The sequence below is a fragment of the Podarcis tiliguerta genome, assembly GCF_965153285.1.
Source record: "Podarcis tiliguerta genome assembly, chromosome: 5".
NCBI classification, from domain to species: domain Eukaryota; kingdom Metazoa; phylum Chordata; class Lepidosauria; order Squamata; family Lacertidae; genus Podarcis; species Podarcis tiliguerta.
Window position 1 is genome coordinate 96,896,553 of NC_139538.1, and position 24,175 is coordinate 96,920,727.

Here is a 24,175-nt window from a genome sequence, read left to right on the forward strand (position 1 = left end):
ACATAGAATAACTAACAAATCATCAGTGAAACAATTGCAATCTATAAAACACTGTTAACAAAGCAACAACTGAAAACGCCACCACAATTAAAGCAAAAGTCATATATTATTTCCCTTGGTAGTGAGAGAAGTTGGGCGTGGTTGGTTGTCTTGGCTGTATAATTAAATAGAAAGAACTCCAGTGACACGGGTGTAAAACCACACATGCCCACTATTAAGTATTACCACCCCACCTCCCTCCACCCCCTTCTCCTTCCCCAACAGTATTCGAAACAACACATTCTCACATCAAAAGTAAAGAAGATTCTACAATTTGGAAAAAAGAGAACGCACGTTCTTTTGTAAAACTAGAAAATCTTTAATAATTAAGTCATATTTAATTAACAAATCAATACTGCATTTATGAGCTATAAAACAGTATTCATAACAACAGGAGCCAAGAAACAAACTAAGCAGGGTTAAGTTCAGGCACACTCCACACCCCCATGACTCATAATCTTTCAGTGCATTAAAAGGCCCTTGCCAATAATGCCTGTGGCAGCAACTCCCTTCTGAAGGTTCCTCAGGCTGCAGGTGGGGCAGCACAGGTGAAACCAGCCCCCCCCCATGGCAAAGAGAGTGTCCAGAGCAAGAACTGTGAGGGGAGAAACAGCTCCCCCTGAAGACCCCTAGGGCTGGAGGGTGGGGCAAGACAGGTGTAAAAAGGCAGGTTGCAGAAATTTTTTAATATAGCAAAGCACTACATTGCTACACGAAAGAGCAACTTTTAAAATTAAAGGTGATAAAATGCTGCCTGCCACAAAGGCTATATTGAATGTGTGACGAGCTGTGAAAGGGTCACCTGCTCACATCCAAACCACACCTCTTAACGCTTGAAACAGTAGAGCTAAGGGCATCGATAACTTTAGGGATTGTGTTCCTCTTCTACATTTCTCAAAGCCAGACGCAGCCTTGGGAAACAGGATAGGTGATGCTAAGTGAACAGGGCATGGCTGTTCTCCCTTAAAGGCCTTGTGTGGAAGCATCCTTTGATGCATGCAGTAGATGCTCAATCACTATTATTTCCTCTATTTCTGATGTTAAAGAGGTGATCACTGGTCTCTGAAGTCAAAATGTCACCAGCTGCACACAGGAGGAAGCTGTTTCAGGGGAAGGGAGGGACCAGCACGGTTGCAAAAGTACGAAACATTTAGGAACAAAAGCCATCACACTGAAGACTTGAAGTGTTTGATGTGCATGCAATATTGGCTGAATGTTGGAGGAGTGGAAAACAGGTGGAGGAACATAGAGAAGTATCCTGAAAAGAAGCACTTCATACTATGATGTTTTGTAAGTTCCACTTTACTTGCTTGTAGTACAAAGATTAAATCTACAGCAGAAATCACTTAAATTGCACCTTCTACTCTAAAATGCATATTTCTATCATATGCTACTGCTTAAAGTTCAAGGCTTAGACAGTACTTGTCACATAGGCTTCTGAACTTTTGTGTGACTAGAATTTGTGGCTCCATTATATAGAAGACAGGCTATGTGTTCAGCAAATATTGAACTAAGATGACAGGCCACAATCTTGAAAATTTCCTGCAGAAGTCCCACTGATGTGAACAGGAGATACTAAAGAGAATTTAGTTTCTCTAAAATTCAATAGTTTTGCATTTTATTTTATTTTTTAAAAGTTTCTTTACAATTAGATGTATTATTGGGATTTTGTATTTGATCTTTCTTGGTAGCCTAATTTAGGATGTTTGATCCCTTTGCTCATTATTCCCCCAATTCATTTGAGACTTCTGAAGATGGTAAGTAAAACATGTGCTTGTTAAAGAAAGCTTGTAATGAGTGACCTGTTTGACACTAAGCAAGTTATTCAGTCTTGGGATTGGGACATATTCTGAAAGTCAACATTTGCCAAGTCAACCCCTGAAAGTTACACTTTGCTAAAATAACATATAGTGCTGTTGTTAGCCAATCATAAATATAGAGTGCATTTTTTAAAAACAATCCTACAATATCATGACTTATTTGCTACCCTCTGGTGGTGACATTTAACACAGTAGCAAAATTATATGCATGTTACTTAGAGATATGTCCCTTTGTTTTCAAGAGGGCTCACCTCCCAGGTTTCTGGTTTTTTTAGGATTGCACCTTTAGGATGCCTCCAGGTATGTGTGTGTTGTGGGATCTGTGCTCTCAAACGCGAAGTTTTTTGCTGCATCCATATGACATCATGCCAGCCCACATTTTCCCCATTTAATTTAGTGTTCTCTTTTCTGGGGTAAGTGTAAAAACACCACCACCTGTTGTCAATGACCCATTTGCAATTTCTCAGCAAAACCTTTATAGTATGAAACCCCTATGTGATGCTCTACTACATCACTTAAATTCATTGCACCTATGCAATAATTTATCTATGAAATGCCCTTAAAATGTAGTTTAATATCCAATAGCCAAGAGGTTCAAGATAGACGGAGAGGAAGGTCATTCAAGCTATTGTCTGTTGATGTGTTTGGATAGGCTGTGTGTGCTAAAGAGAGATAAGACTGGTCATGCAATGGTGATTAAAATACAGCTCCAACACAAGCAGACTTCTGCAGTCCACATAATTTGCATGGCTTTGCTTCCCCCTAATGTTATTATTCATTTTATCCTTTCTTGCATCATTCTGGTCTTGCCAGTTGTGGAGAAGAGCAAAGGCACTGAAGATCTGCCCCTCCCAAATCACCGGGACTCTCTCTTTGCTTCACTTCCCAGCTTTCAGAAGCAGTGTCTACAATTGCAGGTCTGTATTTGCAACTGAAAAAGGGTGAAGTCTTCCTTTTAGCATAGCAAGCAAAATCAAGAATGGTGCACTCTGTATCCTGTTCTGTACTTTATGGGACTTCCTGTGCAAATGCAGCTCCTACAGAGCCTTAGGAATGGGCTTGGTCCTTTAAGTGCAGTTATTTCAATGCAGGCTTCCATAGTCATCGGCTGATAGATATGGACTGCTGAATTGTTGCTCTACCAGAACCACATTGAATGCGGCAGGATCTTGGTAGTTTTATTTCTTATGTTTTTAACCAGCCCTTCTCCAGCATACCTACTGGCTACTCGCTATGACAATGGTTGACATAAAGGGGTAGCAATGAGCTGCCTTGGGTGTTCAATTTAACCAACACAATTTTCATTGTTGAGCTGGAGGATTTAACTATTGATAACATCCCCTGGCATAATTATAAGATTTTAGCAGCTGGAAAAATTCTGAGGTACAGTTAAAATGTGGTGATAGCACAGAGAAGTTGGAGTCATGCTGAAAGTCATGACGACCCTTCATTGCCCCAAGGTGGTAAGTTTTTAATAAAATATGCAGAGAGGTGATAGAACAGTCATAAATGCTCGTTAGTTATATGTATGGTAATCACAGTTCATTATTCTTCTAATCTGGTGATAAAACTTTCCTGTTTAATCAATCAACAAGTCTAAACAGGAAAAGAGCTCTGTCTGATGCTGCTCAGGCTTGTTTCCTTACCTGCAGTGCAAACTTGTTCAGTGCATGCCTACTGTTTAGTCAGAAGTAAGCCTGCACTTTGTTCACTGGGGCTTTCTGCCACGGCTGTGCTGCCTGGGGCTGATGGATGCTCTAGTTCAAAACACGTGGTGGGCACCAGGCTGACACACTGCAAAAATTTAAATTAAATCCTCCATCTGAACTATTGCATAAAAACTGTTCTAGAAGAGATTCATCAGACACAGCTTTATATTTGTTACAAAAAACCCCCACTTGGGCCAAAAACAACCTAGTTTTTCTTTGAAGTCTTGGAATCTCCCTTTTTTGAAGATTGGTGTTGAGAATGAGTTTTCTTTTCCAAATCTTGCCTTATTTCCACTGGAAACTCATTTAAGTGTAACTTAAGACAGGGGAGGCAGAATCTTTTTGCGTAGAAAAGGCTACAGTCCTGAAAAAGAACAGAGAAATTCCTAAACTCACCAAACTTAACACATTACATCTACTCTTATGTATGGCCCCAATCCAGCCAAAAGGTTAGTCCAAGTGCTTTTAATGAGGCGTAGTTGTGACTAACTCATTTCTTAGCTTTCAGTGGCACCTGAAACTCAAAGGACTCGAGGATGCTGCTGCTGAACTGCTCTGGAACCCCCCCCCCCCTTGTGCTCAGCAATTAAGATACATACAGATCCAGCCACTTCTTAAAATTTAACAGCCAGTCTTGCCATCTGGGGTGGCTTGCGCTCCACCTGCTTGTATGAGCTCTTTTAAACGTTCCTCACAAGCAGCCTCTGTTTCTTTATTACATTTTACTACACCAATTTTCAGCAAGCGGACCACACACCCAATGGGGCAGTAGCTCGGTTGCAGCTGGATTGAGGGTGACTAATTAATGAAGCAAAATCTAAGATCAAAGGTCTCTTTAATCCAGCAGGAGAATTAAGATGTCTGCAATCCTCCTCCACTTAAGGAAATCGTGGTCAAAGACATGGTGATGGCCACTGGCCGTGCAGTCCAACCCTGTTCATGTTTACTCAGAAGTCCCACCATGTCCAGTAGAGCTTTCTCCCAGGTAAATGTGCACAGGATTGCTTTTTAATTTTTAAAAATCTGCAAATCCATGGTCTCTCAATGGCTAAATGGAAGCTCCAAGGTCAGAGGCAATGAAAAGCTGAATACCAAAAGCTGTGGGCAAGCAACACAGCAACACTCTTCTTGCTTTCCTTTCAAGCCCTGCTCACCATCTTCAATGCAGCCCTTATGGAAGCTTACCTCATGCTCTCTAGCCATTTGGAACTACCACTCCCATCACCCCTGACCCTTGACCAGGTTGAATGGGGCTGGTGGGAGTTCAACATATGCAGGGCATCAGAGTGCAGAAGGTTGACCTATAGCCAACATTAATGGAGCCTTGGCCTGACTGCATGGGGCTCCCTGGTCAATTACAACTTGTGCAAGGTCTATATAATGAGCCTAAATAAATATATTTTGCTATAGGCCAATGAAGGGTGTAAGATCTGTTCCAGGAGGAGGCCAAAACTGATTCCTATCAGACTTGCTTTGAACAAATCTGGAATCCTTAGCTCAATATCATTTTAGAGAACTGGAAGCAGGGAAAGAAATGGGTTATGGATTATGTTTTTCAGAGAATCTTACTGTTGGAAGGGAAACATTTAGCATGTAGCAGATGTGATGAAACAGTTCCTCAAGTTGCACAACTTGGGAAAATCCGTTTTTCCTGCAACGCCCCATAATGGTTCCTTATATCCACAACTCCTTCAAGCAAGGGCTGCCTGTCATGACGCAACGTGTAGCAATGTGGCTATATGAGATAACATCCAGAGAAGTTTGCAACACCAAAGCAACCCACAGATCTTCATCACAAAAGAAGCCAAACAAAGCTCAAAAGCTAAGAAACAGTCTCCCAAAAGGACTGTGCGGTTTGCTATGTCCTGTGCAAATGAAAATAAATGGCAGAATTCTTGTTGCCCCCCAAAACTCTAGAAACACAGCCTAGGGGAGAAGTGTCTCCTCAAGGAACACTCTCAATGCGTCAGCAAAATCCAATTCTTAGCATTCTTTGGAGGAAGTCACAGAAATGAAAATGGCATAAAACCAATATACATTTGCAGTATAAGTATTCCCTTCATGGTCAAATAATCCAGGCATTAGATATGGCATGTTGCTACGGTGAGCAATGTAAATAACAGGCTCACTCTGGTGACTGGAACCAACTGTCCTGAGATCACGAACACACCCACCCAGTAGTTAAGGTCCTGTGGTTCCACAGCATATTTATGAAGATTCAAGCAGCTGAAGGGCAAGTGTGAGATGGCCAATTGTTCACCTGCTGGTGAAGACTTTCTGTTGAGCCTGGCAGGAGATTCACAGAAGGCCTGGGAACAGAATGACCCTGAACTGTTGATAAGAGAATGACCAGAGAAAAGGAGCACTTAAGGTGTTGATCCTTCAGAGGGCCATTAAAAAACTGAATTATGGGACTGTATTTTGAACTGTAGTATATAAAAGGTAACGGCAAAGCAAGGGTGGAAAAAAGGTTATGTTCCACTTGGCTTGATTTTCAGCCTCTAGGTCACAGCCTATGGAACTAACATCAGAGATATAAAGGCAGCAGGCATCACGTGCTACTTACTGTGCCAACGCACACATGCTTGCAACACAAACTGCACTGAGATCCAAGTATGAGGAATTTGTCCTTGTCAGAGGTGAATGGATCTTTCATGACGTAGCATTCCTCCAGAAGGCTGGGAAAGAATCATTCCACATTTTAAAGAGATAGCACTGGCAAGGAGCAACTCACATTCCCATATCCAATCTTAAGGACCAGGTCGGTGGCTAATACTCAGCAGGGACTAGATCTGCACTGAGTAAAGGGCTGAAGGGCTAATGGCACTGAGTCAGGGCAGAGCCATTTTCGGGGGAGAGGCATGATACCCTTCTCACGGGCTTTCCATTCACCACTGTGGGAAGCAGCACACCAGACCTCCCTCAAAAGTGAACAGGAATGGAAGCTTTAACTGAATCCCTCCCTAAGCTCCCCTCTTCAGCCGACTTTCTCAAGACAAAGGCGAAGGCTCTAGAGGCCACAGCCCATCCCAGCAAGGACCACAGCAGTGGGGATGTCAGGAGTTGCTTTCTTTCCGGCCTTCAGCAACCAACTCCCGTGCATGAGCCAAGACACAGGCAAGTCGGAGAGAGCAGCTGAGGGGCAAAACAAGAGAAGGGATCTGCCAGAGACGGCAACCGTTTTGTGCCCTCTCTGGAATTAACCTGCTGTTTCCAAAGGACAATTCTCACACTCCAAAAGGGCACAGAACAACTTGCTCCTGGCCCCAACCCTGCCTGTCTTTGGCAGACACCAGATGCTGAATGCTCCAGGGACCAAAATAGATTTTCTCATCATGAAACTAGGGGACTCTTGAATGCAGCTGAAAAACAGTGAAGGGTCACTGTGAGGCAAAGGAACAGTTTTGTTTATCACTGACAGGTAAACTGAAAATGATCCTTCTCCCCACTCCCTGCAAAAAGTAAAGGATAGAAACATGGTCCCCATTAAATATCAAGCTCTCAATAAAACTGTGTCCCGTGTTAGATGGCCACAGTTTCTGCTGTCTTATTAGCAAGCCATTCTTGAATCCATAATGCAGGATTCTGCAACCTGGTGCCCTCAAGATGTTTTGACGACAGCTCCCTTCAGCACAGGCCAGCATCATCATCATCATAATAATAATAATAATAATAATTTATTATTTATACCCCGCCCATCTGGCTGGGTTTCCCCAGCCACTCTGGGCGGCTTCCAACGGCTTCCAATGCTGACTGTGGCCACTGGAAGTTGTAGCCGAAAACATCTGGAGGGCATCACTTTGCAGTAAGGCCATAGCTATAGGTCACACTCTGGAACTTTCATTCTCAGTTCTCAGGAAACAGTGAGCAGAGCTCAAGATTTCTAGCAGGGAATTCTTGAGACCCTCACCAAGTATAATTTCTGGACCTCTTCTGAAGTGAACTTATAAGAACCAGTTGTTCTTGGATGCCTGTTTGCCACATTCATACTTTATGTGGGAAGAGGCCCGACATCAGTTCAGCTTGAAGGTGCCACAAGGCTCTTTGTACTTTTTGGAAAGCAAGACTCCTCAAATATTTTGGTCCTAGCTACACATTTGGCAAAAAACACATGACTGAGACTCCCCTTCTCTGTGCAGGTGCAAACCTAGTTTTCAGAAGACACAGGTGTGGGAGGTGCTTACACACATAATCTGTTACTTTTCCCAATTTCATAGGAAAATCTGCTTGGGGTTTGCAAGGAGAAAGCAGCAGACAAGGGAAGGGAAGAGAAGCCGGGGACCACCCATCACGGCTGCTCTGCAAATCACTGCAAAAAGAGACCAGGTGGCTGAAATTCCCATCTCTGGGCTAGCCACTGGCCCTCAGCTCCATGGCACTGATCATTCAAAGGAGCTGCTTGCCATAGTGGAGATACTATCATTGGTGGACAGCACAGGGAGTAAGTGGTAAGAGATGTACTTACGTAACACAGGCAGCATTTGGAGGTTTCTGTCCGTAGTAGCTGTACGGGGCAGTTAATCCACACAACTCACACTCAAAAGTGCCACAGCACTGGGACTCCTTGCTGCACTTCATCTGGGACTGCTGCTGACCAAATGCCCAAACAGATGGATTTGTACGTGGAGCCACTCAGCTGGTCCAGGACTGTCCAGAGTGGTCCACATGTGCTGCACCTGAAACTGAAAGCTAGACTTGCATTAGCAGCACCCCATGTTTTTACACACCCAGGGAGGGGGGGGGGCAATCACAGTCCTGGGTCTTAATTTCCTCCAGTGTCAGAGGCAGAATGCAAAGAGTGAGGTCTGCATCTGGCTGGCCACCATACAGGGAACAGAAGGTGGGGTGAGGTGGGCTTTTGATTTAAATAGGGATCTTCTCATCTGCTCAAAACAGTCAGCCGTTTCATAACATCTCAAAGCAGCCAGTGTGGAATTAAGATGGGAGCTATTATTTGCTTACTCTGAAAATGTGTGGAACTCATGTCACCAAATATTTTGGGATTAGCAGCTGGGGATAAGACAAACCTAGAACTTTTGAGTGTTCAAAGCAGACGCCACCTTTTACAAAGAGCGAGGAGGAAAGGTCTCTTCCCCAACAGGTGCAGAAGAGACAGCAGAGGAAAGGAGGCCGGGAGAAAGAGGAAGAAGAATGACTGACTAGTTACAGGAGCACATGGGGATCAGGTTACATGTTTTAGCTTATTCATTTCTACAATCTTGTAGATGAGAGTATCTCCATATTCCAGGTTGTAGGCATGTACAGGATACATGAGTGTTAAGGCTAAGGAGTAATTTGAACTGGGGACTAAATACAGTGGTACCTCAGTTTAAGAACAGCCCTGCTTATGAACTATTCGGTTTACGAACTCCACAAAACCGGAAATTGTGTCCCGGTTTGCGAACTTTACCTCAGTCTAAGAACGGAATCCGAACGGTGGAAGGGGATCGGCGGTAGGAAGCCTCATTAGGGAAAGGGCGCCTCAGTTTAAGAACAGTTTCGGTTTAAGAACGGACTTCCGGAACAGATTAAGTTTGTAAACCAAGATACCACTGTATTAACTATGCACCAAAACTCTCAGCACTTACAAACTTAGTGTACCTGGGAAATAGGTCAGAAATCTCCTTCTGATGTTCTAATTTTGAATGTATAGCAGGGATTGTTGTTGTTGTTGTTTAATTAAAGAGAAATGGAGGGGGAGCATTTAGTCACAACAGGGCTGTGTTGTGCAACTGCTCTGACCGTCTAGGTGGCTCCACGTGAAATCCTTAAACAAGTTAACCATGAATGGTGTAGAGTATAATGAGATTTCACTGAGAAGATAGCATGATGTTGAACCAGTAGGAGATTAGACTGTCATTATCATACAACTATTTGCACTAGAAGACATGCTATTTACCACCATGCGCCCAGTTTATATGCTCAACCAACTGAGGGTTGTGATTTCCACAGGGTGGGAGAACAGGGATACGATGCTTGAACATGCTGGGCCAATGTCCTTCGCCCTCAAAAGTGTTGTGGGGGGAGGGGAGGATAGTCACACAAATCAGGCCTAAAGGCATAGAGGCCAATGCATGTCGTGCCCACATAACACATGTGCACTGCTGGGAGGGAATCTTCAGGCATGTGAATGTGTGAGCTGGGAACCAGTAAGGATGGAGGCTCCTTCCAGAAGCTCTCTTACAAATCCAGAGAGGACAGCAAAGTAAGGAGGGCAGGTATCGTGTTTTACTTGCTTCTCCTCTTCTTATGCAAGCCTTTAAGAGTGACTATTTTTATGTGGCTTTTAATTCTCCACAGCTGCTCTTTATCAGCTAATTGTTCTGCATATTAAGGAAGCACAAACAGATGTACTTTGCACAGACAAGCCTGAACTGAATCTTGGGTTTATGTCAGGGAGGCCTTCCATACCCTTTATTTAATTTTACCAGATTAAATTCATACTGGCACTTGTGGCCTTCCTCCGCTGCAGGGAGTTCGCACACGTGGTTGTTTAAATGCCAAGGAGGACCAATTAGCATATTTACAGCTTTGGGTAGCAGAGTGTTCTCAGGATCAAGCTGCCCTCATCTACCCCTGAAGGTGTAAACTGCCTCCTCACCTCCATTCAGACATGATTAAAGGGGTCTCCAAGGTATTAGAAAGTAGGAAATGGGATGCAACAAAACCCTCAAATCATGTTGTTAGAGAGCAATAAAATAAGAAGTTAGAAGAGCACAAACATTGTATTAGCTGCATATATGCTAACCATAGCATGCACATCAACGGCAAAACATGGAAGTCAGCTATTTTATCAACTCTTAGTCAATGAGGAGGGGAAATATGTGGACTACTACGTGAATGAATAAGATCGGGGCCTGTAAATATTTGGAGTTGGTGTGCTCATCATCATTTTTTCACTTATTGGTAATTATATTAAGTAACTCAATTTGCAAATGTAAAATGAAGGTATCAGATATTTATTTTTTAAAAGGGGTGTTGCATTACTAGCTGAGGGAGAAGTGACAGGGATAATCCCATATGCTCAGCTGGCTGTAGCCCACCAGAATTTGTGGAGCTGACAGCAGGCCCTTCCTTCTTTTCTGAATGTGTGCATGGGGGGGGGGGTTACTGAAGTGTGCTCTGCGTCAGAAAGAGAGATGGAGAGGGGCAGGCAGGTGAGAAAGACCAAGAGCATGAATTGTGACCTGTGAATGGGAGGGAGAGAGGAAGAGGCATGTGTGGTGATGAGACCGGTTCCAGCAGGACCTTCCAGACTTACCACCTGACGCTGTCTGGGTGTGAAGAGCAACAGCAAATGACCCTCTTCTAATTTTGTTATGCCACAAACCCCAAATAGCAGCCAGTTTGTGGTGCCCACAGCATTTTCCTCAAACTTCAATATGTGCCTTCTTGGACCACAAAGTTTGGCAGTCCCTGCACTCAAGGTCGGGAGCTCATTCAAGAATCCCACTCCGCTTGCCATCTAGAGGGCAGGAACAGAACTTCCCGGTGCACATCCCGCCCCCCCGTGAGAAAACTCACAAAGCCGGCCATTACAGTCTAGTTGCAATTCCATTATTGAGAAGGGCATGTCTATCTCCACATCTGTTTTTCGCAGACCTGGCAGCAATAAAACTGCTCGCACATTGGCAGAGTGAAGCGGGGGCCGGTATGGTTTCAAAGTGGATGGGGGGGGGGCGCATGTTGAAACTACTAGATGACCCTCGAAGGGACCTGCTATGCTTGACCAGGAAGCGGCGAGAAGCAAGAGACACTTGTGCGATGTGCAGCTCCGAGTGCGAGAGGGAGACGCGCCTCCAAGGGCGGAGGGCGGCGGCGCCGGAGTCTCCTCACTCGCTCGCCAAACTTCTTCCCCACATGGCGCGGGCCCCGATTCCGCCCTAGAGCAGTCGAGCCCGAAGGGTCACTTACGCTCGGAGCGCCCTGGCCGAAGGGGCCGCTTCCTAAGGTCCGCTGCCCAGCGAGGAGGCGCCACTTGGAGAGGCAGCAGCGAGCGCTGCTGCAAACAAAAGACCTTTACTTCCGAGGAAGCAGCGGACAGGACCAGGCAGCTGCCGGCGGAAAGAGAAGGCGTGGCTTTAGCTAATGCTCATTGCAACGTCGCTTCCCTCTTGAAGTCGGCTTCGAGTCAGAACCGCCTGCAAAAAAGAAACCAAGAGGCCGGCGGCGGCGGCGGCGGCGTGGCGCTGCTCTCCTCTTTTGGGGGCTCCCAGCTCGGCAGCCACTTCCTGTTCCTCCGATCCTGCGCCGGCGCCTCCTTCTAAGGGAGCGGGAGAGGAAGGCTCCCTTCGGGGAAGCGTGGCAGGCGCCCCGCGGGGAACCAGCTGCTTCTCCCGGCCGCCGCGACGTCTTCCGATTCGGAGAGAGTTCCCTGACTCGGACGCAAGTCCCACTTCCATGACTTCATTTCCGAGCAAACCTATAAATAGGACCAGCGGAAGTGAAGTCTGCAAGCAATGAAAAATACTTGGAATTAAATCCCGCTGAAAGGGGCAGGTCTAGGCTCCAAGTAAATCATAGAACTGTAGAGTTGGAAAGGACCCCCCCGAGGGCCATGTGTCCGTCCCCGCTCCAAGGCACGAATCTAAACTGAATCACGCAGGTGATAAAAACCAGTGTAGCTCTAGTTCCTCCAGAGGTATAAAATAAACCCAGCTACGCCAGTTTTTGAGGGGGGCGGAATTCAATACATGTTCATCAAATTTCACATCATCATAATTAATTTATTATTTATACCCCGCCCATCTGGCTGGGTATCCCCAGCCCCCACTCTGGGCGGCTTCCAATGGAATATTCAAATACAATAACCTATTAAACATTAAACCTTAAAAGCTTCCCTAAACAGGGCTGCCTTCAAATGTCTTCTAAAAGTCTGGTAGTTGTTTTTCTCTTTGACATGGGGAGGTTTTATATTATTATTATTATTATTATTATTATTATTATTATTATTATTTTGCATGGAGTGATTTTCATTGACACTAAATGCACAGAGATTTTCACCTTGTTCTCGATGTGGGTCTTCATTCCCCCTTGTTCCTGATGTAGATCTTCACTCAGCCTCTAGTTCCCTGGTGCGGGGGTGATGCCATTTTCTGGTTCGCCTCTGGTGCCAAAATGTCTTGGGCTGGCCCTGAATGCCTGACTAGGTCTTCCCTGCAGGCTCATTGGCAACGTCTCTCCAGAGAGGAAGAGAGCTTGCTGCTTCTTTTCCTTGCTCCTCTCAGAGCTGGCTTGCTTGGAGAGGGTGGGTAGGCGTGTGCAGGCAGCGGCAGCAGCGGGAGGGCCCGGGAGCTCTAAGAGTTGGCCGTGGGCCCCCAGCTGAGGTGTGGGTCTTGGCAAGTGGTTAGCGATGCTGACTGTCAGTGTTGACTCTGATTACAAACACACCCCTGTAGCAGCTGCCCTTGGAAATTCCCACACTACTTGGAGAATTGGGGAGCTGCAGGTGTAAGTTCAATGCAAACTTTAAAGAGGTATCATTTTGTAAAGGTTCAGCTCTAATTCTTCAGTAAAGATAAACAATAGTTCTTCAATAAAATCTGCAGATCTGATTGTTAAGACATGTGATGATGTAACTTAATAGTTTCCCCTCCTATCATAAGTTTTTTTCTCATTTCCAGAAACATTTCTGGTGGCCACTGCAAAGCCTCTGAGGTGGAGGGCACTAATTTTGGGGGTGGCATCCACACAACATGGTGCTGGAGTCAACAGCATCCCATTTCTCCCCACCCTTCCTTGGGGGAGGGGATCTAGTCGGTGCAGTTAAGGGTGGCGTAGGGGCAAAAGCTTCAAAGCTGCAGCTGTTTCAAAGTGGAACCATTTGATTTGGGGAGGCGGTTGATGTCTGACGTGTTTTGTGACATTTCTTGGGAGAGCTGCTCTACTGCCATGCTTCCTCAGCTCTCGTTTGGCACAGCTATCCATCTATCTATCTATCTATCTATCTATCTATCTATCTATCATCTTTGTAGCAGTGGAACAGGACTCATGCACCATTAAAAGCCTAACCTGGAATTTTGCTGCTCAACTCTTTGTTGGTGTGCACGTCCCGGGGCGTGTGTAAAGTTTGCAAAACAGGTGAGGCATCCAAGGTGCTTGTGGTGAAATGGGCTGCCTCCTCAGTAGTTCCTCCTTCCCTTCCTGCAGAAACCAAGTCTGACTGGTTGTGATTCTCTTGTGGCACTGGTGGGATGTGTTAAGTGTGTAAAAGGAAAGGGGCAGTAGGAAGGGTCAAGCAAGCCCTTTGCCCTTTGCCATGTAGCCTCAAACTGCCCACTCAGTCCACTACACTGGGCAAGGGAAAGACGAGAAGCACTGTAATACATTCCCGGCTGGGCTTGTTGCTGGTGGCCAAGCTCTGCTCAGCTCCTGTTTAAGCACACACACGTGCAAGTGCAGCAAGAATTGTGCACAACAATTGCACAATCCATGGTACACTCAGATGCTTTCCGTGGCCAGACAATTACAAAAAAATACTCCTAGCTTGGTCATTTTTGTACATGCTCAATGAAGTGTAGCATATGGGAAGCATGGAGAAAGGGCAGGCAGGAAGGGAAAAAATAGGCCCTTTCAGTGATGCACCATGCATTGGTGTTGCCTGGATACCATAGATGTAAAAATGTATAAATCTGTAAGGAATGGTGCTGTACTAAATGATATTCTGATAAAAGTGGAATGAGAAGGTAAAGAAATCAGCAGATTTCCATCCAAAAGCACCTTTACACCTGTAAATGGAATGGACCCCCCCCCCATACTCTGTCTATACCAAATGACAAAATTTCAGCTAGTCTGGAAGTAACATAGGCAGAGCATTTTATGTCCTGTCTCATTCTAGACTTTTAGTGTTCAATATTTATTGGACCACATATGTGCCACATTTCAGCTTGCCAAGTATCCCTAACCAGGTTCAAAGGAGCTGCAGGGTTGCATGGGCTAACCCCATTGCTCCCATTGCTGACACACTGATTGGCCACCCACTCACCCAGGAGCACATGCAAACTGATGTACACATGCAGAGCTGCTCCATGGCAAAGGTGTTGGTGATGGTCCTGGCCCAGTCAGGAACACCTCTTCAGAGGAAGCCCTCTAGATGTGTAGTGTTACTTCTTATGTATGCTGAAGACACAGTTGCTAGGGGTGCCATGAGCAGGGGTTGCGGTAGCCTTACACAATAGGGTTCAGCTGAAATATCTTTAATAACCCATGAATTAGTGGGCTGGTCTCTAGATTCACTAGCATATATGCTGCATTTGTCAACATGAGTACTGTACAGTCTGTGCACACCATAGCTATTTGCATGCTCAGCTGCATCTTCATAAGCACATGCCTGGCACAGTAGTCCTACAAACATATGGGGTACAAAAGATGAAATCAAGGGCAATGTGTTTCATTCCTGAATGTTATTACCTCTCATGGCTCTGCAATTGATCCAGCCTGATATTAATAATGCCACAAAGTAATTGTAAAATAATAGTAGTAATGACATACAAATAAAATAGTGAAGCAAACAAAACGCCTCATGCATATGGCAGGACAGTTTTACTATTAAGGTTACAGTCTTCCTCTTTGGCAAAAAGGCACTCATTACACTTCACACACACCCTCTCATCTCAGACATTGTATATTGCTGTATTTTAAGAGATTAAGAGATAATAAATTAGGTCACCCAAATGAAATCTCTATTTGAAACAACAACAATAATAATAACAGGGTTTTTTAATGCAGGATACATACACCAAAGACCTGCTCCCCAACCCTTTCCTACAGTTTTATAACCCCTCCCTCCTTGTTTTCTCACCTGACAAGAGAGGTTGAGGGAGGCACAGGTGGAGGTGTAAGAAACTGAGGTTACACCGATACTGGTTCTTCATCCAGACTAGTGGTATGGGAGTGCTTGCAGTTAATTAAGTGTAATCATTCCATAATAGCTTCTGTGAATAAATGGGATGATGTGGAGGGCGGCACTGAAAAGCAGTTTCATTGGGAATTAGCACTGATTAATATTCGGAGCAATCCATTTTTCCTTACTTCTTCCTTTCTGTCTTTTTAAATGTGCAGTTTTCATTCAGTTTTGAAAAAGCCAGCTTAAGAATCAAATGACAAGATAAACCATTTTTTTGCCGTTTATTTTTCTGGCTTTGAGCCCCAGGTGGTGAGTGCTTTTCCTCTCAGGATGCCCAAACAGAACTCTGTTGAAAAGCTCTGCCTCAGCTGTGGATGCCGACCTGCAGGTTACAAAAAACCAGACCCTGCGAATCTTATGAAACAGAAAATTCACTACCTCTGCTTCATCAGAAGGCTCTTCATAGACGGGTTGCTTCATGTCCTCATAGGCAGACATAATCACAGCTTGAAATAAATTGATCAAAACGCAGATCATCACCATCATGAATGAGGCTAGAAAGAGACCCCCCAGAATCCTATTGGATGTAAAGGCAGTGTCTTTAAAAGCCGAAACACAGTAAGAGAATACTGTCTGAGCAGAATGAGTCATTGTGTTGTAATTCCATTCGTGTTGTCCAAATACCAGGTAACCAAATGCCATGTATACAAAGAAGTACACCGCCACCACTAAAGCCATAGAACAGATGCCAGGAAGGGCTGCTAAAATAGATCGCTGAGCCAGGCGCACATCATAAAAGAATCGGGAATACCGGAGAGTTTTCAAGACTATGAGGAAGACCAAGAAACCCAGAGTTATCCGCAATGTGTGATCAACATGGGAAACTTTATGGAACGGAACAAATTCATCTGGGTGAAGTAAAAACAATTCTGTTATTGCAGAAGCCAATTTAAATTTGAAGGCAAGCTGCAAAAGGAAGAAGAGACACACACCCTTTATCCCAAAATTAATTAAATTTGAAACAGTTTTTATGTATTTTAGCCTTTGTTGCTCCACCACAGAAAACTCATCGATGATGTAAAAGACAAGAATATAGCCAACAGCTATATAGACAAACTTTTTCATACCACTTAGCTGCTTGAAAATGGGGAGTGTGTATGAATGGATCATCAAGCTTGTGTTAACAGGGCCTAAATTAGAAATCTCAAATACAACTGAGATACTGCAAAATAAATCGACATCTGGATTAAAAGTTGTCATCTCAACTATCAGTGCCCAGGTATTTTCATCAAGCCAGCTGCTCCCTTTTAAAGCATTGATTCTTTTTGTTGAGTTATGCAGTTGCTCTTCTGGATAAAAATCCAAAGTGTATCCTCCTGCGCCATAAGTGTTTAGTTCTCCATATGAATTATATTGCCAAGGATCAGTGAGGGAGTGGTAAGTGAAGCCTGGAAAATTGGCAAAATTATTTGAGACAGACCTATTGGCTGTGTTTGCCCAAGACCCAAAGTGGTTTCTTTGCTCTTCGCTGTCATGGCCATACTTGTGAAGGCAATGGCTTGTACTAATCACAAATTTATGTACAAAACTATGTGGATAGAAACATTCCTTTATTGTATTCTTTGCTCTAACTTGCCGCATTCTGGGTAACCCAAGGATTTTGGACCAGGTATCTGAAAGATAGGATGGTTGGTTATTGTTGTGGATCAAAGGCAAAAAGACATTGCTAAGCCAACTGTAAATGTGCTCTATTTTAGTGATACTTGAAAGCTCCGGAGAGAACCTGTTTTGAATATCCTGGTTGTAGTAAAAACTAGCAGTGTTTTCCATTGAGTAAGCAATGTTTAAAACAAGAATTAAGAAGACAAAGTGACATATTATGTCCTTTATGAAAATGAAAGCTTGTTGTTCAATCTTCTGTTTTTTCTTAAAAATTGTGATTTCATCCTCTTCCAGGGGTTGGTAGTGCTTGGTACCTCTCGCTCTAACGAGATCATAATGCAGTTCTCGCATATCATCAGCATCCATAGTTGCATCTTCCAGATTAATCTCTAAGAAGGTGTTTTTGCTTGACCATGGAACACTTTCACAGTATTTGGGATAAAGTGTCTCCAAGGCTGAAAAAATCCCTATGGTCAGAGTTTGAAGCAAAAATACACAAGCAGAAAAAGAGATGGTGGATGCTGTTAGCCACTCAAATGATGTTTCATAGTCATAGTGCAGACCATAAAATATGATAAAAAATGATGACACGGCAGATATGACCAAGGCCACCATCCACAAAATAGATTGATTCCACCATGAAAACACTATTTGTGGCTTTCTATAAAAGAGCATGTGGGGAATATTTGGTGGTTTTATCTGAGGATACATATCATTCTTCACATAATTATTACTAGAATTGATATTGGGCTTAGAATCTTGGGTTATGTCCTCTTCTGTTGCAATTACATTTGCATCACCCTCAGAAATTGTGCAGTTCGTCCAACTTTTTCCTGCCTGTCGCCATTTTATCTTTTTTGATTGTTCCAGTTCGGATGATTCTGAGACACTGGAAGGCCTCCTTGGGAAATTAGGTCCTGGGATGTTTGAACCAGTTTCTACAAGGTACCACTTCTGCAGACGCTCCTGCCAATTTCTAAAGTCCCCAGACATGAAAGCAGAGTATTCTGGAGGGTAGGTCTCCATTGCATTCAGTGGTGAAGGTTCCTTCTGAGAATATTTCAGGGAAGCTGTTACAATCATTAGCAAAGGAAAAGCAATGAAAGCACTTTGGATTCCGATTATTATGGATCTCAAATACTGTAACTCTTCAGAAAACATGTTTCGATCCTCATCTGCGTTGAAGAACATAACGTTGATAAGCAGGATGCACAATAGTATTACTAAGCAACAAGAAAGCCGTTGAAGCCTGTTCAAAGAAGTTGTACAGACAGGAGCAAAGATCGAGAACCATAAGTGACAATCCACCAGGTCATTGGCAATGTTTATCATTATGAAATCAATTTTGTTTAAAGGTGCTGCTGGCTGAGTAACAACTAATGTCCTCTCTATTAGGCCGTCTGCCTTGTCAAGAGCAAACCATTTCCGGCACATGAACACCCAAGACTGTTTGGAGTATATGTTTTCCACTTTGACTCTACTCAAGAACCAATCAGGGGAAGAACCTGCATTATTGTGCCAGATTTGAAGGCAATAAACTTCTCCGAGGTCATTCTTACTCGTCAAGAGAAAAGTATCAATGGCCCCTCGAAGAAAAGTCGGGTGTTTGGGGTGTCTTAAGCAATGTACGTCACTGACAGCACTTTGGCCTATTAGCTGAATAAAAACATTGGCTGTGGTTGCTGCTCCAAAACGGCTGCCTGTGTATATTGTGACCAGGTAGCACACTTGGTCAAAAGGATCATTGTCTGGCAAGACTATGGCATGGTCTCTGCTCTTCAAATCGGCCCTATCTTTTCTTATTGTCCAAATAGCCAAGAAGATGTATACTATCAAAATGAAAAGTACCGTCAACATTGTCACAGGATTTTTGTCGTTTTGGGTTAACTGGACCTTTTTCATTTCTACTGGACTGGGATATGCAGTTACTTCCCCAACCAAAAAGTTGATGTTATCTCTGTAGGTTCTTCTTGGCTGAGAATTTGCAGTCCTTGGAATACGCTTTTTGCCTGTGCAAATGCAATGTAATTTTTGCCAACTGGTCTGAGGGCCAAGGCTGCAGAGGTCTTCTTTCCAATGACTTTGGACTCCATCCATGTGTAAGCAGTTGGCAGTAAAAATCACAATGCCAACTAGCTGACTTACAGAAAGGTCGGATTGTAAAACAATGGATATGTTCAGTTGTTTTGCACTGTTGCCTTGGAATATTGTTCTGAGCAATGTCTGGGAAAGACAAAATATGTACGGAGTCTGAAGTGCACAGCCATTATTACTGGAGCTATTTCTGCTTGGTATTGCAGGTTTGTTATGGAAAATACTAAAAGCCGCTACAGGAAGATTGCTGTTCCTTAAACCTAGGTATACAAACGCCTGGAAAGTGACCTTTAGTTTTGGCATAATCTGAATGAAAATATCTTTGGAATTCTTACAGACTTCAAAACTAAATTCTCCAGTTGTTTTAGGGAGTTTGCTACCATGTCCCATCATCAACTCAAAGATGACAGTTTCTTCATTTTTTCTGGTCATTATAATTTCTGCTGTATCAGGCATGATTCCAAGCATGTCACCATTAGATTTGGTCCCTATCATCTTGAATCCAGTCACCATTGTGCCAATGTTATCTGAATTTGGCAACCAAGGAAAAGGATTCTTGTCAAACTCATAAACAACAGTGGAGATCACAGCATCCACTGGTAATTCATTGTTCTCCTGTCTCATTTTGGGATAAAAGCAGTTCCTGCAGTCTTTCCTCTTTGAGAAAGCACTGATAACATCCCACTTTTCGTGCTTTCTTAATGTGATGCTCCAACCGTTGGCTTCCATAATAGTTTCACTCTCTCCAGGAACTTTACCTTGTAAAATTAGGTCCGCTAAAATCTCACTGACAGAGATGGTTTCCTTAACCCCATTTTTGTGAACAGTTCTATGTTCTAACAGAGCAGCTTTCAGGACATTGGACAACCCTGCAAAAATACTAGTGCAAAGAACCTCTGTTTCTTTAGAACCTAGGTTGTCATTGCTCTGCCTTTGCACTTCTTCACTTAAATCTTTGAGTTTTCTTATGGCAAGTAGTTGCGATTTCCTATTTATTTCAGTGGTTTCCTGTGTTATCTGAGAAATACTTGAGATCATTTGGTTTGTCCCTGTTACGTCTATTGTAGGGATAGCTGCAGACCTATTTAGAAGGATTTCCCGCAGTTCAGTTTTAGAGGAATGAAATTTTTGCAAGGCTTCAATATCATTTAAAGTAGAAGCCACCATGTAGACAAAATAACCTGCCCTAAAATAGTCTCCACTTTTGAGGAAAGATGCTATTGGAGCTGTGGGTCCGTGGGTTAAATCATGTAATTCATTTATTATGGCATCATTTTGCTTGCCTTTCAATGGACTATTCACTCTTGCCTGTAAAGTTATCTGGGAGTATGCGCCAAGTGCATCATGAATTTCAACATATACTGTTAAAGCACCAGTGGGTAAAAAAGTTGGTGGAGTTTTAGGCTGATGCCCACAATACACAATTGTCCCCAATATACCGCTGTCTGGAGAATGTAGTCTAGTAGAGCTCCATTTATCTGATACTGCTTTGACTTTATATGTAAGAGGCAAATTTGTATCTTTAAACCCACTACAGTGTACAATGAATTTTGTTAAGAATGACATTCCCGTGGCAGGGCTAAGGACACACTTTCCGGGTACTGGTGGAAAGTTTACAAAAAATAAGTAACTATAGACTGATGACTCTCCTTTCCACATACTCACTTTTAAAACAAGCATATATGATTGTTCTCTCATATTCACAAAACTCAAAGAACGTATACATAAGTATGGACTTGATCTCCCAGTTGTAGTCTTAGAGTCCCAGTCAAAATGTATTTCGGTGGAACTTGGTGAGAAAAGCGACCAGTGGTAGAGTGGTCTGCTAGATTTTCTGCAATTTAGACATTTACCAGAAAGACAAAATCTTTCTGTTGGTATTATTGACCTACCACAATTTTCAATACATGTGATATTCAGCATCAGTGCAGAGTCAGACTGCACATGTATCATTTGCTGAGCTTGAGCCGTTCGGCTTCCTTTTTGAACTACCAGGAGAAAATAATAAACAGCATTTCCCTGAAGCGTTTTGGGTAGAACTGTTTGAACTGGGTCAGAGGAAGATGTCCATTTCAAATCCACTTGTTCTGGATAACATTTTCCATTTCCACTTAAGATCATGGATGCAAAGTCTGTTTTTTGTTTAGTGCAGTACCAAGTAAATGTGAGTCCTTCAAAGGGTTGGGCTGCATCAGGATCAGAAGAAGCGGATCCATCCAGAGTCCACTGGCTAGAAAAACCAACTCTCTGCACAGCACCTCCAGCAATGACAGCCACAAGACTGCCTGGTCCAATCGCTACAAAGACTGAATCAGAGTCTTCCACACTCTCCAAAGTATCCATTGCAATTAATTTCACTGTAAAATTAAAGAGGTACAAACCATAATCTAAGCTAGATGCAGGAACTTCTAACATGAGAAGATTTCTGCTTCCAATGCCAGGTGCATTAAATGGTTTTGACCAGTCTGGAGTACTGTTCACATCTGGGATTTTATAGATTTTCCAGGTTAGGTCTCGTAGTTTAGAACCTGGACAATTCACCTCTGTGTCAGCAGACAAAGTAAATGGTACCCTTTTAATATGGTTTAAGATACAGTTTTTAGGATGAGGTTTCTGGATCTTCACTTTCTTAATTAAACAACTCATTTGAAGGCAAGTCACTGTGGATTCCACAGTCTTTGAAGCATAAGTGTGGACTGTAGCTTTCAAAGCAGCTTGAGCATTCCCAGTTCTTGTGCAGTTTACTTGGGCTACATACCCTGCATACAGGGCAGGGTTGAAAGGTAAAACTGTATGAGGAATGAATTGGGCAGCATTTCTGACATGATCCCTGTAAGCATAGGTATTGTTCCAAAAGAGGTATTCTTTCCTTGAATCAAAATATTCTAAGTTGAAGGCCCACTTGAATTGCAAGAGAGGGTGTTGCAGTGGAATAAACCACACAATATAGACCACACTTTGTAAAAAAGAAGGACTACTGTTGAAAATGTGAATCTCTATATCTTTCCTTGAAAAATAACTCAGAAGGGCTCCTTTCCTGTTAAGGTATAGATGTACACTGAACTTGTACCACCGTAGTTGGATAAACTCTATTGCGATCAAATAAGACAGAGACTGATGCTGATAGAAAAAGTAGTGAGTGCTTGAGAGGTTGCCGGAGGAACTGGCAGCATTTCCTCCTTGGGTGAAATAGTAAAGCCCCTGCGTGCGGCTAAAAATGTAAGTGCCCATCTTGATTTTCTGTGTGTTGAGAGTGAGGTGCGCCCGGGGCTCACTCTTTGATGTTAGATTTAAGGTGGTATTAGAGTAGCCAAGTTCTCCACCTAGCTCCCCAGAGCCTGCCTCATCTACACAAAAGTAGATACTGGCCACTGTTTTCTTCCTGGAATGCTGTGGGATATGCACAACAGTGTAATTGTTCTGTAGAGCATACGGATTGTAGAAAGTAGACCAGACCCTTCTACCCTTAACATCCCATAGTCTGTAGGCCATTTTTTGGGAGTTGACAGGTAGGAGGCTCCAAGAGAGGCTGATGCTCTTATGAGAGATGCTGAGCAATTTGGAATGGGTACTGCAAATGTGTAGCAGAATGGGTTCCACCTGCAAATCGAGGCTAAGGCTAATCTGGGGCCTCTGCTTAATGTGGAGGGAAGAAATATATATCCCTTGGTGCGTGTAATGCACAGTCAGGCGATAGCTGAAGAAGGATTTGCACTTGTGGAGCAGTTCACCACTATGGTAGTGGGCAAAGTGTGCAGAATCTGGATGATAGCTGGTGGGGAGGAGACGACCCTGCCGACTGCTGTAGTGATAACGCCAGCTTGAAGTCTTGAGGTGTGCACACCAGCCCAGCTGCACCAGCTGCCACTCGTGGATGGGACGTGTGAGCGGCCAAAGCAGGAAGAGGTGGACATCCTGCCCAAACACTTCAATGCTCAGGTTGCGGTGAAGGCATGCAGGTGACGCACACTGTATGAGAATGCAGCGCGATGGACGGATGTCTCCTCTTCCTAACTTAGGGCCCAGCACTATCCGGCCTGACCAAAGAATCATATTACACATGAAAGCAACCTTCCAGCGCCAGCAGCAGTGAGCAGATGGTAATACTGTCTGCTGTTTCCCAGTCCTTGAAACAAATCTTACAGCTGTTAAATGATTATGCCCAGGATGCCCATCCTGCAGACATGAAGTCTGGAGTTTGTCCTCTTGTAGCTGATGGATGGAGTTTTGTTGGTCAGAGCATGTGACCAGCAATGGCGGTAGCAGTAAATAAGGGGTCATGGCTGCTGCATATTGAAAATGACCCCAGCCTAAGAAGAGGAGAGTGAAGAATAATAGAAGGTGCATCTTGTGGGTGAGAATAAAAACTTGGACCAGAAGCAGCCACCGTCTCCTGATAGCCCCAACTGCCATAGAGTGAATGACTGGGAATTCTAGAATTCTACTCATCACTGGGCAACCAGTATCCATGCTTCCCAGCTCATCAAAATAAAAATAAAAATCTCCTCCCTTGATCATAGTACCACAGCAGTTCCCTAAAACATAGAACAGCAGCAGTTCCCTAAGGTCTCAGGAAGATGGTTTTAAGAAGCTGTTTCTTAAAACCCCATAAATTCATCCTCCTCAAAGGAGGAAGAATGAAAAACACTACATAATTCCTCTGATGGCTGAAGTAATCCCCCACTCCAGTTTTTGGAATTGTGCCCCAGGCACTTCAGAGGACGCTGCAGCCTTTTGCTGAGGGAGAGGAGTAGATTTTATCAGGTCACCCTCTTCTTGATTCTATCTCAGCACAGCCTGCCTTTTTCTGCACGCACAAAGCCTCTGCTGCACAGTCTATATGCTTAGACTCCTGCACTGCTTTCCTTGGACCCACAAGAGGGTTCAGGTACTGTTGCTGCCACCATCTCCTGCTCTATCTCCTTCCTGGGTACAGAAGAGGAATAGCTCAATAAAATAGCCCTTCAGCAGGGCTAAGGCTAGATATGCACCTGTGCCAGGAGCGA

At 43.8% G+C, this 24,175-nt stretch overlaps 2 protein-coding genes across 7 annotated transcripts in view; one reads left to right on the forward strand and one right to left on the reverse strand.

Moving 5' to 3' along the window:
* Positions 1–337: 337 nt before the first annotated feature.
* Positions 338–23,654, reverse strand: CDPF1 (cysteine rich DPF motif domain containing 1). 6 transcript variants are annotated; one of them, XM_083440697.1, is made up of 4 exons: positions 12,572–12,815; positions 8,034–8,250; positions 6,135–6,246; positions 338–3,932 (listed from the first exon to the last, which is right to left on the reverse strand). In XM_083440697.1, the coding sequence occupies exons 2-4, from the start codon at positions 8,144–8,146 to the stop codon at positions 3,774–3,776; spliced, it is 384 nt and encodes a 127-aa protein (XP_083296823.1). In that variant the 5' UTR covers positions 8,147–8,250; positions 12,572–12,815; the 3' UTR covers positions 338–3,773. The 6 variants fall into 6 exon arrangements, 2 of the variants coding, with proteins under 2 accessions (XP_083296823.1, XP_083296822.1); XM_083440696.1 differs by lacking the exon at positions 12,572–12,815 and adding an exon at positions 11,483–11,985; XR_014511347.1 differs by lacking the exons at positions 6,135–6,246; positions 12,572–12,815 and adding an exon at positions 15,369–23,654 and having other exon boundaries at positions 3,716–3,932.
* TTC38 (tetratricopeptide repeat domain 38) overlaps positions 3,944–24,175 on the forward strand; it is an 84,672-nt gene continuing 64,440 nt past the window's right edge. Inside the window, exon 1 of the mRNA XM_083440808.1 lies at positions 3,944–4,553. Within this exon, the coding sequence (XP_083296934.1) occupies positions 4,470–4,553 (84 nt within the window). The 5' untranslated portion in view covers positions 3,944–4,469. The remainder of the gene's footprint in view (positions 4,554–24,175) is intronic.

Coding starts and splice junctions, on each gene's coding strand:
- CDPF1 (XM_083440697.1), bottom strand. CDS start 8,146: ATGAAGTGCAGCAAGGAGTCCCAGTGCTGTGGCACTTTTGAGTGTGAG. Junction 6,247..8,033: donor CCAAATGCTGCCTGTGTTAC/GTAAGTACATCT, acceptor ATTCTTTCCCAG/CCTTCTGGAGGAATGCTACG. Junction 3,933..6,134: donor AGCATGTGTGCGTTGGCACA/GTAAGTAGCACG, acceptor GTTCTTTTTCAG/GACTGTAGCCTTTTCTACGC.